The following is a 15,314-nucleotide window of genomic DNA, read 5'->3' as shown; positions in this document are numbered from 1 at the left end:
AGAAATACTCACTTTTCTCCATAGTGCTCCGTTAAGTGTAAAATAAGTATTTGGACCCTCCATTTTTCATGTGTGGATACAGTGGGGCAAAAAAGTATTTAGTCAGCCACCGATTGTGCAAGTTCCCCCACCTAAAATGATGACAGAGGTCAGTAATTTGCACCAGAGGTACACGTCAACTGTGAGAGACAGAATGTGAAAAAAAAATCCATGAATTCACATGGTAGGATTTGTAAAGAATTTATTCGTAAATCAGGGTGGAAAATAAGTATTTGGTCAATAACAAAAATACAACTCAATACTTTGTAACATAACCTTTGTTGGCAATAACAGAGGTCAAACGTTTACTATAGGTCTTTACCAGGTTTGCACACACAGTAGCTGGTATTTTGGCCCATTCCTCCATGCAGATCTTCTCGAGAGCAGTGATGTTTTGGGGCTGTCGCCGAGCAACACGGACTTTCAACTCCCGCCACAGATTTTCTATGGGGTTGAGGTCTGGAGACTGGCTAGGCCACTCCAGGACTTTCAAATGCTTCTTACGGAGCCACTCCTTTGTTGCCCGGGCGGTGTGTTTTGGATCATTGTCATGTTGGAAGACCCAGCCTCGTTTCATCTTCAAAGTTCTCACTGATGGAAGGAGGTTTTGGCTCAAAATCTCACGATACATGGCCCCATTCATTCTGTCCTTAACACGGATCAGTCGTCCTGTCCCCTTGGCAGAAAAACAGCCCCATAGCATGATGTTTCCACCCCCATGCTTCACAGTAGGTATGGTGTTCTTGGGATGCAACTCAGTATTCTTCTTCCTCCAAACACGGCGAGTTTATACCAAAAAGTTCTACTTTGGTTTCATCTGACCACATGACATTCTCCCAATCCTCTGCTGTATCATCCATGTGCTCTCTGGCAAACTTCAGACGGGCCTGGACATGCACTGGCTTCAGCAGCGGAACACGTCTGGCACTGCGGGATTTGATTCCCTGCCGTTGTAGTGTGTTACTGATGGTGACCTTTGTTACTTTGGTCCCAGCTCTCTGCAGGTCATTCACCAGGTCCCCCCGTGTGGTTCTGGGATCTTTGCTCACCGTTCTCATGATCATTTTGACCCCACGGGATGAGATCTTGCGTGGAGCCCCAGATCGAGGGAGATTATCAGTGGTCTTGTATGTCTTCCATTTTCTGATGATTGCGCCCACAGTTGATTTTTTCACACCAAGCTGCTTGCCTATTGTAGATTCACTCTTCCCAGTCTGGTGCAGGTCTACAATACTTTTCCTGGTGTCCTTCGAAAGCTCTTTGGTCTTGGCCATGGCGGAGTTTGGAGTCTGACTGTTTGAGGCTGTGGACAGGTGTCTTTTATACAGATGATGAGTTCAAACAGGTGCCATTCATACAGGTAACGAGTGGGGGACAGAAAAGCTTCTTACAGAAGACGTTACAGGTCTGTGAGAGCCAGAGATTTTCCTTGTTTGAGGTGACCAAATACTTATTTTCCACCCTAATTTACGAATAAATTCTTTACAAATCCTACCATGTGAATTCATGGATTTTTTTTTCATATTCTGTCTCTCACAGTTGAAGTGTACCTCTGGTGCAAATTACTGACCTCTGTCATCATTTTAAGTGGGGGAACTTGCACAATCGGTGGCTGACTAAATACTTTTTTGCCCCACTGTATGTGCTCTCAAGACTGGCAACCAAAGATTCCCCCTCACGTGTACCTCATGGATGTTCTAAAGTTAAACAATTAAAGTTAAAACATTTTTAGTGTTAATTTTAGAATAATTGAATCTACTTGTGATGGCTGCAGTTACAGCCACACAGGGTTAATATCTACCGAACATCAGTGTTACATATATATAATCAAAGGAGCTTGCATAGAAAAGCGTCTGGACTTCTTACATATATATAAGTTCCAAAAAAAATAAATAAATAAGCAAGTGTGAATGCACAGTTTGTGTACCCTGGACTGATCATTCGGACTATTAAGTCAGTGTCTGTGAAGTAATGACAGGCTGCTTTCACCCAGCATCATAGAGTAGGTAGCACTGCCTCCATCTAAGTGCAGAGCAGATTAGCTGTATACTGAGCAGGCTCTGAGTGCAGCCAACATTCTCAGCCCCACCAGGTTAACCCTTTAACACCTTAGCCTTTTGTTTTGACTAAGAACCAAAAGGCTTAATACAAATGATATTCAGGAGTCAGTAATTTTTTTTGTTGTTGTTGTTTTTAAAAAAAAAAAAAAAAAGATTATACTTTGGTTACATGTAAACTTATGAGTGGCAGACCTTAAAGCTACCGAGGTCTCCGAGTGAGGATCGAAGATGGTGGCTAAATATTGGTCGTGGCAGTGTTGCCATCACGTTTGTATTAGTAGCAAGCAAGCTAAGTGCAGGGATGCACATGCCCTTTGCGCGGTCTAATGATCGAGGGAAAAAAGGGGGTCAAGGTAACCTTAAAAAATCTTAATGGGACAAATGATCATTTCCTTTATATTTTAAAATGAAAAGATGTTGTTATCAACATAAAGGTAATTTAGGTTAAATTAAATAATGACATTAAATAATAAAATAATTTATTATTAAATAATTAAATAGATTACATAGACTGTGTTCCTTTTTTTTTTTTTTTTTTTTTTTTACCTTTTTCCCCACAAATGCAACACCCTATCTCATACTTTCTTTGTTCTGTATACAGTGATCTCTAAACAGTTTGTCAAACAGAGCAACATCAGCCTCATTTCAAATTATAGCTTTAAACGATGATATCAAGCATTTTTAAGTAGAAATAACTTTCATCATCACAAGCTAGCTGGTGTTATCTGTTAAAATACCTTTAATGAGTAGGTAAAGTTCTAAATTAAACCAATAAATTGCATAATCAATCATCATGATTTTTTAACTATTAGAATTTACTTTTTACTTACCATGTTTTATTTCATAGTAGTGGAGAAGTCCAGTGATATCTGATCAGGTCACAGTCTAATTGAAAAAGGCAGTTTGTGATTAATGTGGCTTCTTCTGGGGCTTATTTTCAACCCAAACATTTGGGTAAAATTTTGACCCAATATTTTATCAAAGCTGCCCAACCTATGACCCAACAGAATTAGTCAAGCTGTGGAGTGAATTGAAGAACCCGGCACATTACCAACCCAACTCTTGAGTCATGACTTTTGAACCAATATTTGATCACAATAAGCCAACTTACGAACCTACAGCTTTTACCCAGCAGTTGAGTTAGGAATATAACCCAGCATTTTTAAGAGTGCATAAATACTCCTAATAGAGCTCTCAGGTCAGCTGATAAGTTGCTTCTAGTTGTCCCTAGAAGCAGGCTAAAAACAGGAGACCAGGCATTTGCGATTGCTGCGCCCAAACTTTGGAACAGTCTGCCTCTTCAAATTAGGATCTCTCCAACACTCGACATTTTAAAAGCCTGTCTGACAACAAAATTTTACTCTTTAGCTTTTAATTGTGACTGAGTTTTTCTTTTATTTTCATTGTGTGTGTTTGTTCTACTTTTTACTTTTTTACTATGCACAGCACTTTTGTCAGCCTGTGTTGTTTTTAAATGTCCTTATAATAAATTGGTTGATTGATTGATTGATTGATTGATTGATTAAACCTAACCCTGACCTGTCTCCCCAATGTGACGTTTGTGTAATGTATGTATGGATGGAAGTGGTCCAGTTTCACTGAAGGCAACTGCAAGCAAGAAATAAAAGCTCATTCATTCACCTGCAACCCTAGATTGCTCAGGGTGGCAGAGCAATAGAAACAAAGAGAAAGAAAAAAAATGTTTATCTCGTTGGACCTCATATTGAGAGCGCCAGAGAACAAATGCAAGTTCAAGACTTTGAATGAAGTCCAGTTGTTGTATCTGCTTCATGTTTCCTGGAGTAACAAGGGAACAGGTGTCAAAACCATTTAACAGAATGAGGGAAACAAGAGATTAGACTCTCGACGTGACTCTGTGGATGCGGTATGGTGGTTGATTCTTATCTAGCTATTCATGATCGGGAAACATAGTACCGGAAAATGTGATTACTGTGGGGTAGAGGAAACTATAGAACATGTCATGTTGCAGTGTCAGAGGTATCAGGTTGAGAGGAGACAATTGATTCAAAATCTCAGTAACCTACAAATCGAACTGGGTCTTGTTGATTTGTTGCGAAAGGAATCGGGAAGTAAAAGTTATCAGGCCTTATTTCAGTTTTTAAAAGAGGGGAACCTGTTTGGAAGGATTTGAGGATTTATTTATTTATTTTTTGAGCGTCGTTCCAGACCATACTCCATACCAGTTGGTGGCAGTAATGCACCTTTCAGTTGTTTGCCAACTGCCAATACAAATGTAAGAAAGAAGAAGAAAGAAGAATCAAACGCCATCTACTCTGAATTATCAGGCTGGAACGCCGTAAGTTACTTTATATGACAGTTTAAACAGATAACTTTGGATATTAATGTATATTTTGCTAACATGAATGTTTTAGTGAGAGTAATGCACTTTATTGATGTAAACATGCTTCTGCCTGTTGAGATGGAGTTTATTTTCTGTCATTTCAGTTTTCATCACATGTTCATGGAGACAATTAAACAAGCTGCAACTAAACTCCAGGGTCTTCATTTGTGGTTTAACTCAGTGTCCCCAACATCCTTGTTGAAAACACTACAGTAGTCGATAAAATATGTGTTATTTATAGCAGGTGAAACTGTCCAAAGTACACCAATTTTATTGATCATAAACAGATTAAGGGACATTAAACTTCCAGAAACATCCAGCATATAAACCAAAACAACCATTAGATTGGTTGAGTGTGGTGAGTAAAGCATGCATTTCTGAGCAAATAAAATATTTCCTGTATCATTTTGTTACTGTATAAATGAGGAAGTCTGATAAAAAAAAATCTCTCTTAAAAATCATAATAAAAGATATTTAATGATATCCAAAGGTATTCAGCTTACTAAAAACAAACCAATCAAACTCCAGTGTATTGCTACATTTAATTAATTTAAGACTGATAAAGAATGCTGAATAGGAGTAGAAGTATATTTTAAACTTATAATTCTAGATTATAATGAAATATTAAGGTTTATACTTATGCAAGAAATGTAGCGACACGTTTATTTACAGCACTATATTTTTTAGACACAAACTTTCAAACAGAAGTTCTAACATAAACCTACCCACTCTGTCTATTTCAATTTAATGAAGTCTGCTGTGTCTCCTCGCTCAAAAAGCATAAGTCCAGCATAGAGCGGCTGAGTGAATGTGGTCTGGACTCTGTGGAGGAGAGTCATGGTTTCAGAAACGCTGTAGAAAGACAGAATACCTGCTCTATTATCCAAGTACACTCCTAATGTGGAAGCCTCGGGACCTGAGAGCTCAGTTTGGACTTTGTTGTAGAAAAATTTATAACTCTTGCTATCACAACTTAATGCCCAAGATTTGTAATTTAACCCAAATACACAATCATTTAGCCTCCCTGCTCTGCTGATATTCTTGTATGAAACTGCTACATAAACTTTTCCTTTCCACTTCACCTCCCAGTAACAACGTCTAGTCAGACTCTCTTTACTCAGGACCTGCCAACAAGGAAGAAATCTGTCTGGATGATCAGAATAAGACTGTTGTTGTTCCTTAAATGTTACTTTTCTGTTCCTCTCAGACAATAACAGATGTGTGTTTGCTGTATTTGGATCCAGTGTGATTGCACGTGAATATTTTAAGAATTCATCTCTCGTCTTTGGCTCTGGTTGTGGTGGTGACAATAAAACATCCACCATAGTCACCACCCGTGAGATGTTTGTCCATTCCTCTCTCAGAATGTCCTGTAGTTTATCTCTGGTCTCTGACACAGCTGCTGTCACATCCTCAAAGTACCTCAGAGGATGAATATTGATGCTGGATGAGTGTGTAGACTCACTGAGTGCTGACAGTGAGGGGTAGTTGTGTAGAAACTGGTTGTGATCCTCTGTGTGTGAGAGCTGCTCCAGCTCGCCGTCTTTCCTCTTCAGCTCAGCGATCTCCTGCTCCAGCTTCTCCTGAAGCTCTTTGACTCGACTCACTTCAGTTTCCTGCTGGGATCTGACCTGCTGCTTCACATCAGAGCTTCTTTTCTGGATGAGACGGATCAGCTCAGTGAACATCTTCTCACTGTCCTCCACTGCTTTATCAGCAGAGCCATTGATGGCCTCCACCTCCTGTTGAAGCAGCTTCACATCTTTCTCTCGCTCCTGGATTCTCTGCTGGATGTTTAGTCGTCTCACCTCGAGCTCCTTCTGCTTCTCAGTCCTTTCTGCTGCAGCTGGGACTGTTTCATGGCCTTTATGTTCATCCATCAAGCAGAGATAACAGATACTCTGCTGATCAGTACGACAGAAAATCTTCATCACCTCATCATGACGAGAGCAGATGTTCTCCTGGAGCTTCTTGGAGGGGGCCACCAGCTTGTGTTTCTTTAATGGAGCTGCATCATAGTGAGGTTGGAGGTGTTTCTCACAGTAAGAGGCCAGACAGACCAAACAGGACTTGATGGCTTTCAGCTTCCTCCCAGTGCAAACATCACAGGCCACATCTTCAGGTCCAGCATAGCAGTGATCTGCTGGAGCAGCTTGGAGTCCAGTCTTCTTCAGCTGCTCCACTAAAGCTGCTAACATGGTGTTTTTCTCCAGGACAGGCTTTGGAATGAAAGCTTTCCTGCAGTGGTGGCAGCTGTGGATTTTCTTGTTTTTCTCCTCTTCATCCCAGAAACCTTTAATACAGTTCATGCAGTAGTTGTGTCCACAGGGAATAGTTACTGGATCCTTTAGTAGATCCAAACAGAGTGAACAAGATAATCTTTTTGAATCCTGCTGATTTCCTCTCTGCGCCATTTCACCTCTCAGCAACAATGATTGGCTGTAGAATAGAGTGGATACCCAGCTGTGTGCAGGAAAAAGCACAGTTTGAACTTTGGAAGCAGCTTGTCCCTCTTATAAACTTTATAATCTGTACTTTGAAAGTTTTAAGCCATAAAAGTTTAACATGTGATCATACAGGATCACAGGAGCATAAATCGCTTTGTATGAACTTTGAGTAGAGTTTTTTGTCCATGCAATGTCTTTACAATTAGATGTGCTTTATTTAGGTCAAAATAAAATTTCTGTGTTTGTGTTGCAGCCAAAGTATGACAAACAACATAGCTCAATGAAAAAAATACAACACTTGTCATGGCTCCGTAGGGCATTGTACCCATCCCCTCTCCTTTTGCTTTCCTTGTTCTTGGTCCCTTGCATTTGAATTTGAATTTCTCTCCAGGTCTCAGGTGTTCGTGTGACTGGGGTTTCCAGCAGGCATGGTCAGGAGCTGCAGTTTTATTACGTCTGAGTGTCCTCACCTCATTTTCTGAAGTACTTATGGACAGGCTTTTTTTCTCCTTTCATCACCAAATTATTTAGTTAGCTATGAGTAGTAATATCTAAGTCTAAATGTCTAGTATGTATTTGTGTGTGATTGCCTTGTATTTTGGAGAAAGTCCTCAGTGTGCTGAACTCCACTTGCCCTGTGTGGCGGAGGTGGGGTCCCGGGCGCGGCTGCAGGGGAGGAGTGGTGCAGTGGGCTCAACGGGGTGGTGCTGGAGATGCCGGTGAGAACAGCTGATGGCGATTTGGACTGATAATGGTTTCCTTCCCTTTTTTATAGGGAGACGGAGAGGAGCGGAGGGAGAGGGAAATCAGCTGGGACCGACAGCTGTCAGACTGTGTTCATATCATAACCTGGGAAAACTATAAATAAATGTGGAAGCTGGTGATAAAGACCTGTGTGTGTGTGTACCTGTGTATAGTGCATTTCACACCCTGTTAACTGGAATTTCATCTCATGGATTTACTGCTGTTTGAACGTTTCTCCTCAAGCTTCAGCTTATTTTATACTCATAGGAAAGTGTAACTGTCTCTGTCTTACAGGTGTGTATGTCTTCTGTTAGCTTACCTAGCTCAAGTCATTGTTAAGAGTCCAGCAGCTTTTTTTCTGGTGATTTGCGTATGTGGATAAACTGCTGGTCTTTCATGATAAACTGGTGGGAGAGTAGCGTGCTTGGGAATCTGTTGCTGGCTCAGCTTTCAGTTCTCTGAGATCAGTTATGATCTGTGTTTCGACTGAAAGCACAGCTAGCATTAGCAAGTTAACGAACTTTATTGATTTAACATCGTAACAGATGAGTTTCCTCTTCCTGACCACTTTGAACATCTTGTGTGATGTAGAAAAGATGGGGAAAAAAGTTGTTGTGAAAAAGTTGTTAATAACGTCTTTAGTACATTAGCAAAGAAAGCTGTCACCATGATGGTGAGGTGAGCGGGTCAGGGCTGTTTGGGGTTTTGTTTTGAGAGCTATGTTCTGTTGTTATGTTGCCATGGTTACAGGTGACGCTTTCTCTCTGCGATTGTGTTTTTCTGGGTGGAGAGAGCACCATTTTGCATTGTTGTTGTTGTTACGCCAGAGCTGCGCCGAGCGGTGGTGTTAGTGTTGTGTGTTCGTCCGTTGAATGCTAATAAAGGGCTGTGCTCCCTGGCTAGCTCGCGGGAAGCAATACCAAACAATACCTCTGTGTCCTCCTTGTCTGAGCTCGCCACATTGGTGTCAGAAGTGGGATAGCTCACCCTCGCCAGAATGGAGAGAGACTCTCAGAGGCTGGAGCAAGCTGTTGAGGAGAGCATTCCCTGCTTGGAAAGCGGGCGATTGAAGAGAGAGCAAGCAAGCATGTAAGTCCCCCGATGGGTCCCGACGGCGCGAGCGCACTGCGGCAGTGGTCTGTCGCGACAGACTCTAGGACAATGCTTCATGGGCTGCCTCTGTCGACTGACACGCGAGCCCCCGACAGCGAGCAGTAATGCCTGCAACGCCAGCTAAGGTACCGAAATACAATGGGCTAACCCCGCTAGAGCCCTACCTCTCACAAGTACGGCTAGCCACGAGGCATAGTGGCTGGAGCAATGAAGAGGCTGCTACACACCTAGCGCTAGCATTGGAAGGAGATGCACTGCAGGTACTCCTTGACCTAGCCCCGTCAGAGCAGAATGAGCTCCAGGCCCTCACTATAGCACTCAAGAGGCGATTTGGGCAGTGGCACTCCACTGATCAGAGCAGGGAGCAGCTGACCAACTGGAGCCGTCGGCCGGGGGAGAGCCTGGGCACCTTTGCAGCGGATGTGTTGCTGTATGCTCGTTGTGGCTACCCGGAGTTCCCAGCAGCCAGTGAGGAGCTTAGCCTGCATGCTTTTCTGCAAGGACCTTTTCCAGAGCGACTTTTTCCAGAAACTCTCCGTGAGGCGCTCCATGATGCTGAAAGGGCCGAGCTGGTGCTGGCCTCGCGGCCTAACCAGCAGGTGTCCCCCCCAAACTACACCCAACTCAGAGCCGCAGACTGCGACAGGGAGGAGGAAGTCGCGAAGATATGCCAGCTGCAGCCCTCAGTGCCCTGAAGTTGTCCCCGTCGACCGACCGACCGCTGCTACCAGTGTGATAAGCCTGGCCATGTGGCGCGCGACTACCTGGCGCCCGCCCCGAAGACCAGAACTATGTGGCCTCAGGGAAACGAGAGGGGGAATGGTGCAGTGCGGGGACCACTGCTCCAGCTTCCTGCCCCCCTCCAGGGATGATGCACGGTGGTGGGCCTAGTTGGGCACCTCAAGGGACTCTACCTGAGCTGCTGTGTTGAGGACCAGCCCTGCCGGGCCCTGGTGGACACAGGGTCCATCATTTCCCTAATACGACCTGGTGTGCTCCCTGGAACATCCGGGCCGCTTGTGATGGGTTGATCGCCCACCGACACCCAGCTGATGACGGTGACGGGGGAGAGAACTGACATGTGGGGGAAGAAACCATTGCGGATCCGAGTGAAGGATCTGGAGCTGGTGCACGACTTCTGGCTTGCTGACATCCAAGACCAGTGCATCATCGGCTTTGATCTGCTGACCCGCTGGGGGGCCTGCGTTGACACCGCGAAGCTGGCTATCACTCTCACGGCGGTGGCTCTGGACCATCTCTACTCACCTCAGCCCCAGTCTCTAGGCCAGACAAACCTTCCCTCGACCGAGACAACCCAAGCTGCTGATGACCTGTGGCAGCACAGCAGCATCGGTCTCACCGTTGACCAGCGGCAGCGCTTGAGGTGCCTCCTGGATGACAACGTGGACATCGTTGCCGCTAGTGAGGAAGAGTGCAGGCAGACGCGGTTGGTTCAGCGCACCATCGACATCGGTTCTGCTCAACCCTTCTGTCTGCGCCCACACCGGCTGCCCCCCTCTAACCGACAGGAGGAGCGGGCCCAGGAGGCCCTGGGCGTAGCTACTGCTCAGGCTACAGCCAGCAGAGGGAGATGGCTCCCGTTGACCACGCAGCAGTTGAAGAGGGAACAGGAGGCTGATGCAACATTGGTTCAGGTGGGGACCTGGCTGGAGGCGGCGCAACGCCAGGCTGGACGGGGGTGTCGGGACAGGGGCTCGAAGTGAAGGCCTACTACTCCCAGTACAACAATCTGGAGACCCACGACGGCTTCCTATACCGGAGATGGCGGTCCCCCGGACAGGGCAAGGATCTCCTGCAGCTGTTGGTGTCTCACTCGCTGCGGTCGCAGGTGCTCGAGCTTGTCCACGGCTCGGTGGGGGCCGGCCATTATGGGAATGCCAAAACTCTCCGCCGTCTCAGGGGACAGTTCTACTGACATAGTTGTTGACGGGATGTGGAACTTTTGTGCACTGCTGTGACACCTGCACGGCATGGAAGGGCGCCACTCAACGCCCCCCTGCAGCAGTATCTGGTGGGGGCCCCGAGGGAGAGAGTGGGAGTGGACGTCCTAGGGCCTTTCCCCGTCACCGAGTCAGGGAACTAGCGCATGTTGGTGGCCATGGACTGCTACAGGAGGCAGAGGGAGTGGCCGTGAGTGTTTCATGACTACACCCGCCAGGTCCAGGCCAGTACCGGAGTACGACAGAAAAGAGCCTGCAATACCAGGTGCCGAGGGGGAGCTTTCGTGCCTGGCGACAAGGTTTGGGTGTAATGCCTGTTTCGCAAGAGATGAGTGTCCCCCAGGCTGTGCAGTCACTGGCAAGGGCCGGCGGAGGTCGTGGAGCGGCTAGCAGAAGTGATGTACCGATCCGCATGCCGGGCCCGGGGCGCATGGTGGTGTTGCACCAGGACAGACTCTCACCATACTGACCGCTCGCTCGAGCAGGTGATGGGCAAGGGATGCTGGTGGCACCCCATGTTCTGATCCGAGTGACTCTTCCCCTGCTGGTCGAGATCAGCCTGCGCACCGAAAGAAGACACATGGACATTTGCAGGACTTTTTCTTGGGTAATGGGGTTGTCGGGGACGACTGACTCCTTAGGTGGGGGCTATGTTGTGGGTCAGGGCTGTTTGGGGTTTTGTTTTGACAGCTATGTTCTGTTGTTATGTTGCCATGGTTACAGGTGACGCTCTCTCTCTCTCTCTGTGTGACTGTGTGTTTCTGGGTGGAGGGAGTGCCATTTTGCTTTGTTGTTGTTGTTGTTACGCCAGATCTGCGCCGAGCGGTGGTGTTAGTGTTGTGTGTTCATCTGTTGAATGCGAATAAAGGGCTGTGCTCCCTGGCTAGCTTGCAGGAAGCAAGACAAAACGATACCTCTGTCTCCTCCTTGTCTGAACTCGCCACAATATTAACAGTTAGCCATCTCACACACTGCTCAAACTTTTTTTAATTCAGCAAATTTTGTTTTATTGTTAATATCATATCATATTTCGATATACTTAAATAAATCAAGATGTAGGCCTGTGTTCCTGAGTCAATGAACAGCTAATTCTTTTCTGAGATTTATACATTTTATTTATAGGTGCCTTTCAGACCCTCAAGGTCACTTTACAGTAACACGTAAACAATACCATAAAAAAACATAAGAAAAATGTATATATAGCAAACATGGTAGCTAAAATTTAGACATAAACAGTCATAAAAGTATAAAAGCAAATATAAAAACTGAGTAAGGTAAAAAAAAAAAAAAAGTGACCTTGAGGGTCTGAAAGGCGCCTATAAATAAAATGTGTTATTATTATTATTATTATTATATTATATTATTATTATTATTTATAGAATATAATGCGGGGGGAAAAACTGAATATAAAGTAGTTAGTACCTAAGTCTTAAACATATGCAGAAGTAGTATCTTTCAATTTAATATTGATGGAGAACATTTTTCTGCAGAATTATTCTTACTTTTGATACTTTAGATCATGGTCTTGGGTATGACCCAGTGTTTTGTGTTTGATTTTTACTTCTTGATTATTGTTAAAGAAGCTTGGAGTTTCTGTTTCTGTACCTTCCCTGTGTTTCACGTTTGGTTACTCTTTGTCTCTGTGCTTCACGTTCCCTCTGTCTCCCCGGTCAGTCATGTCTCTCTCAGTGTCAAGTCTGCTTCTCTGTATTATATTTCCTGTTTTACTTTGAAAGAAGACTGGCAAAGGTGAGTCATCCTAAAGCTCAGGCAAAGAATCAATCTCCTCTTGGTTCGGGGCAAGGTTTTTAGCATTGTCCTCCTCCGAAGACATAAGGCCGTGGACCAGTAACTCCAAGAAGAGCAAGCTAGATTTCGCAGTGGCCTGTCGCGCATGAAGATCTTCATCTTGTGCACCATCAAGTTTGGAATACCAGCAGCGTCTCTTAATCAATTTCGTCAGTTTCAGAAAGGCGTTCAATAAGTCAGATTCCTTCTATAACATTGCGTGGTTACATGGCATCCCTGAGCGGTTCGTCAAAATATTCCAAACCCTCTACCTTTGATCCAGTTGCTGCGTCCGCACAGAGGATGGCTACACAGATTTCCTCACCATTGTGTATGTTTGTGTGTGTGTTTGTGTGTACACGTGTACAAGACCAAGAACAAGACCAAGGTCACGAGGATTGGCACATGGCGGCACAGGATGCAGTCTTACAGCGCTTCTGGCTGATCCGGTCGACCCCAAAGATTGACCTGGCGAAGAAGATTCATCTGCTCAATTCCATCATTATACCCACTGTTATCTATGCATTTGAGATGTAGAAAACATCAGCCAAAAATGTTTTTTAAAAAAGGACTCAGTGAGGCACAGCAGCAATGTCTAAGATGGACCCTGCGGGTCTCTTACCGGGACCAGAAATCGACAGCCGGACTGCCACACGTCCCCTCCGTGACATTGTGTCTGAGTGGCGTATGCACTTTGGAGATCACATTTTATGCCAGCTGCGCGGAAGACATCTGGAAGACTTGCTGCTCAATGCGCCGAATGGCCAAATGTCTTGTGTGTGTTATTGGGAGGGTTGGGTTTGGGGGGCAGGGGGTGGGTCGTCTCTGCTTGCCTTTCTGTAAAAGTACACCACTATGTGTCAAATCTGTCTTATTTGTGTTATGTTATCTATCCATGTCTCTATGTTTGTATGTATGTATCACAAGTTTCCAAAAAACAGCACTTCAACATTGTATCATTGCATTAGTTTAATTTTCACAGTTGAATGCATTTGTTTCCTCAGTACAAATCAGGGTATACCCCCCTTCTTCTCCAGCTTAATATCAGCAAACATCCATGTTTCATATGAACACACATCACATTACAGATCATTATTAGCATTAACACATGTCTACAACATGTCGTTAAAACTCTTTTCTTCACTCCTCTCCTTCCACATCAAGCCAAGACTAGTTTTCCTAAAAAGCACCTCAAGGTGAACTTATGGTTAATCTTCCACAGCTTTGAAGAAATTTGAGCTGCAAAGCAAGCCTTTTTTTTCTTGTTGAATTGTCCAGTTTGATTGTGTTAACAAATCGATTGTGTCTAAATTCGTAAATTAAAGATTTTTCATGCAAAAATCCTGTTATTAAATGATTTAAGACATTCTTTAGTAAATTGTACTGACCTTAAAGATCAACCTCAGACTCAGATTTCTTTTTGGAAAACCAGCCCAGTTTGGTTCAAAATCCTAACTTTTCTAGTGCATAAAAAATAAAAATAAAAAAAATAAAATCAGCTCCTGTCTATAATGAGGCATGATGTAAAATGATCACACACACTCAATCAATCACATCCCATAAAAACACAAAGGACCCAGTAATCACAGCCACCCGGGTCAAAGTGAAACTGAATCATCTGTTTCCAACTTTGCTCAAAACAGTTCAAAGTGTACTAATGACATAGTAAAACCTTACAGCTCATGATCATCAGGGTTTTAATGTCAAAGTTTTTCATTTACAACCAAAAATAGAGATTTTTTTTTCATTTGACAGCTACCTTTCTTTGGAGAATTGCAAATGTCATGGACCAAACATCTAAAACATGTAAAACCAGCCAAGCTGTATACAGTGATAATGACAACGATGTACTGACGTGCAAGAATGTTAAATTATTTGCTGGATGCTTGAAACACCCAAAGAAATCAGTAAATTTAAGGTCACACATCAGTTAGACTAATTGCAAGAATGTAAAGAATTAAAAAAAAAACAACAACCCAAAAAAACCAATCAACTGACTTTGAAAACATAAAATTTATATTAAACTTTGCATGAGAAATTGTTTTCTTCCCAATAATTTGACTGCAAATTGTGTCCCAAAAGTCCTTGAGAAGATTTGGTAAACCATAATAAATTTGAAAACTAAAAGTAATAACAAAGGCAGGAAATGAAACTAAAGTAGATTTGTGAAAATGGCTGGCAGTTAAATTTGCACAATGGGTTCAAAGTCGACAACAGCAAAAACTAATAGATGCTGAAACGCATCAACACAAGTGAAACATCAAGTTTGGCTTCTTGTTGACGCGGGTGGCTGCAACAGTAGCAACAAAAGGCTCTTCTTGGTTTGGTATGAAGTATAAAAAGGAAACAATTAAGACTACTGGGTTCATAGCAGGCATAGAAGGTCAAAGACCGAGCCGCTGACTGAGAGTTTGGCTGCCGCTGAAGGTCTTCATGAGTGTTCAATGTGAGAAAATATGTACGGCTAGCTTGTTAGCAACATTCTAAATACATCGTCGGTGCTACTGAATATAATACTGTCAGTGTTACCGTCAGCAGTTACTGAGTACATGACCGTACCATTGTGATTTATAATTCTGCAGGGCTGTAACAAAATGTCCAAACATTAAAACATATGACAGTAACTGGTGCTAATTTGGTGCTAATGATATAATGCCATTCAGAACACAATTAAATTGTTTTAATTCTGGGGCTTATTTAATTGTTTCACCTAAAAGAAAATGACCCCAACAATGTATCTGTCTGCAGCTATTGTTCTGCTGTACATCACAGGCCATTTAATTGTTTAAAGAAAACAGTC

The 15,314-nt window shown here is 43.6% G+C and overlaps 1 protein-coding gene across 1 annotated transcript; it reads right to left on the bottom strand.

Annotated features, from left to right (window-relative positions):
* Positions 1-5,180: 5,180 nt before the first annotated feature.
* On the bottom strand, positions 5,181-6,875 carry LOC120718405 (tripartite motif-containing protein 16-like protein). Its single transcript, XM_040006962.1, has 2 exons — positions 6,575-6,875; positions 5,181-6,340 (listed from the first exon to the last, which is right to left on the bottom strand). Exons 1-2 carry the CDS (start codon positions 6,873-6,875, stop codon positions 5,196-5,198), a joined length of 1,446 nt encoding a protein of 481 aa, XP_039862896.1. The 3' UTR covers positions 5,181-5,195.
* Positions 6,876-15,314: the final 8,439 nt, after the last annotated feature.

The sequence above is a fragment of the Simochromis diagramma genome, unplaced genomic scaffold (assembly GCF_900408965.1).
Source record: "Simochromis diagramma unplaced genomic scaffold, fSimDia1.1 OVJJ01000141.1, whole genome shotgun sequence".
NCBI lineage: Eukaryota > Metazoa > Chordata > Actinopteri > Cichliformes > Cichlidae > Simochromis > Simochromis diagramma.
This window is presented reverse-complemented; position numbering and strand designations above follow the sequence as displayed.

What these genes read in the sequence shown, in the direction of transcription:
- LOC120718405 (XM_040006962.1), bottom strand. Translation starts at nt 6,875, where the DNA reads ATGGCGCAGAGAGGAAATCAGCAGGATTCAAAAAGATTATCTTGTTCA. An exon ending in CTATGCTGGACCTGAAGATG is followed by an intron (nt 6,341 to 6,574) that starts TGGCCTGTGATG and finishes ATCTCTGCTTGA; the next exon opens with TGGATGAACATAAAGGCCAT.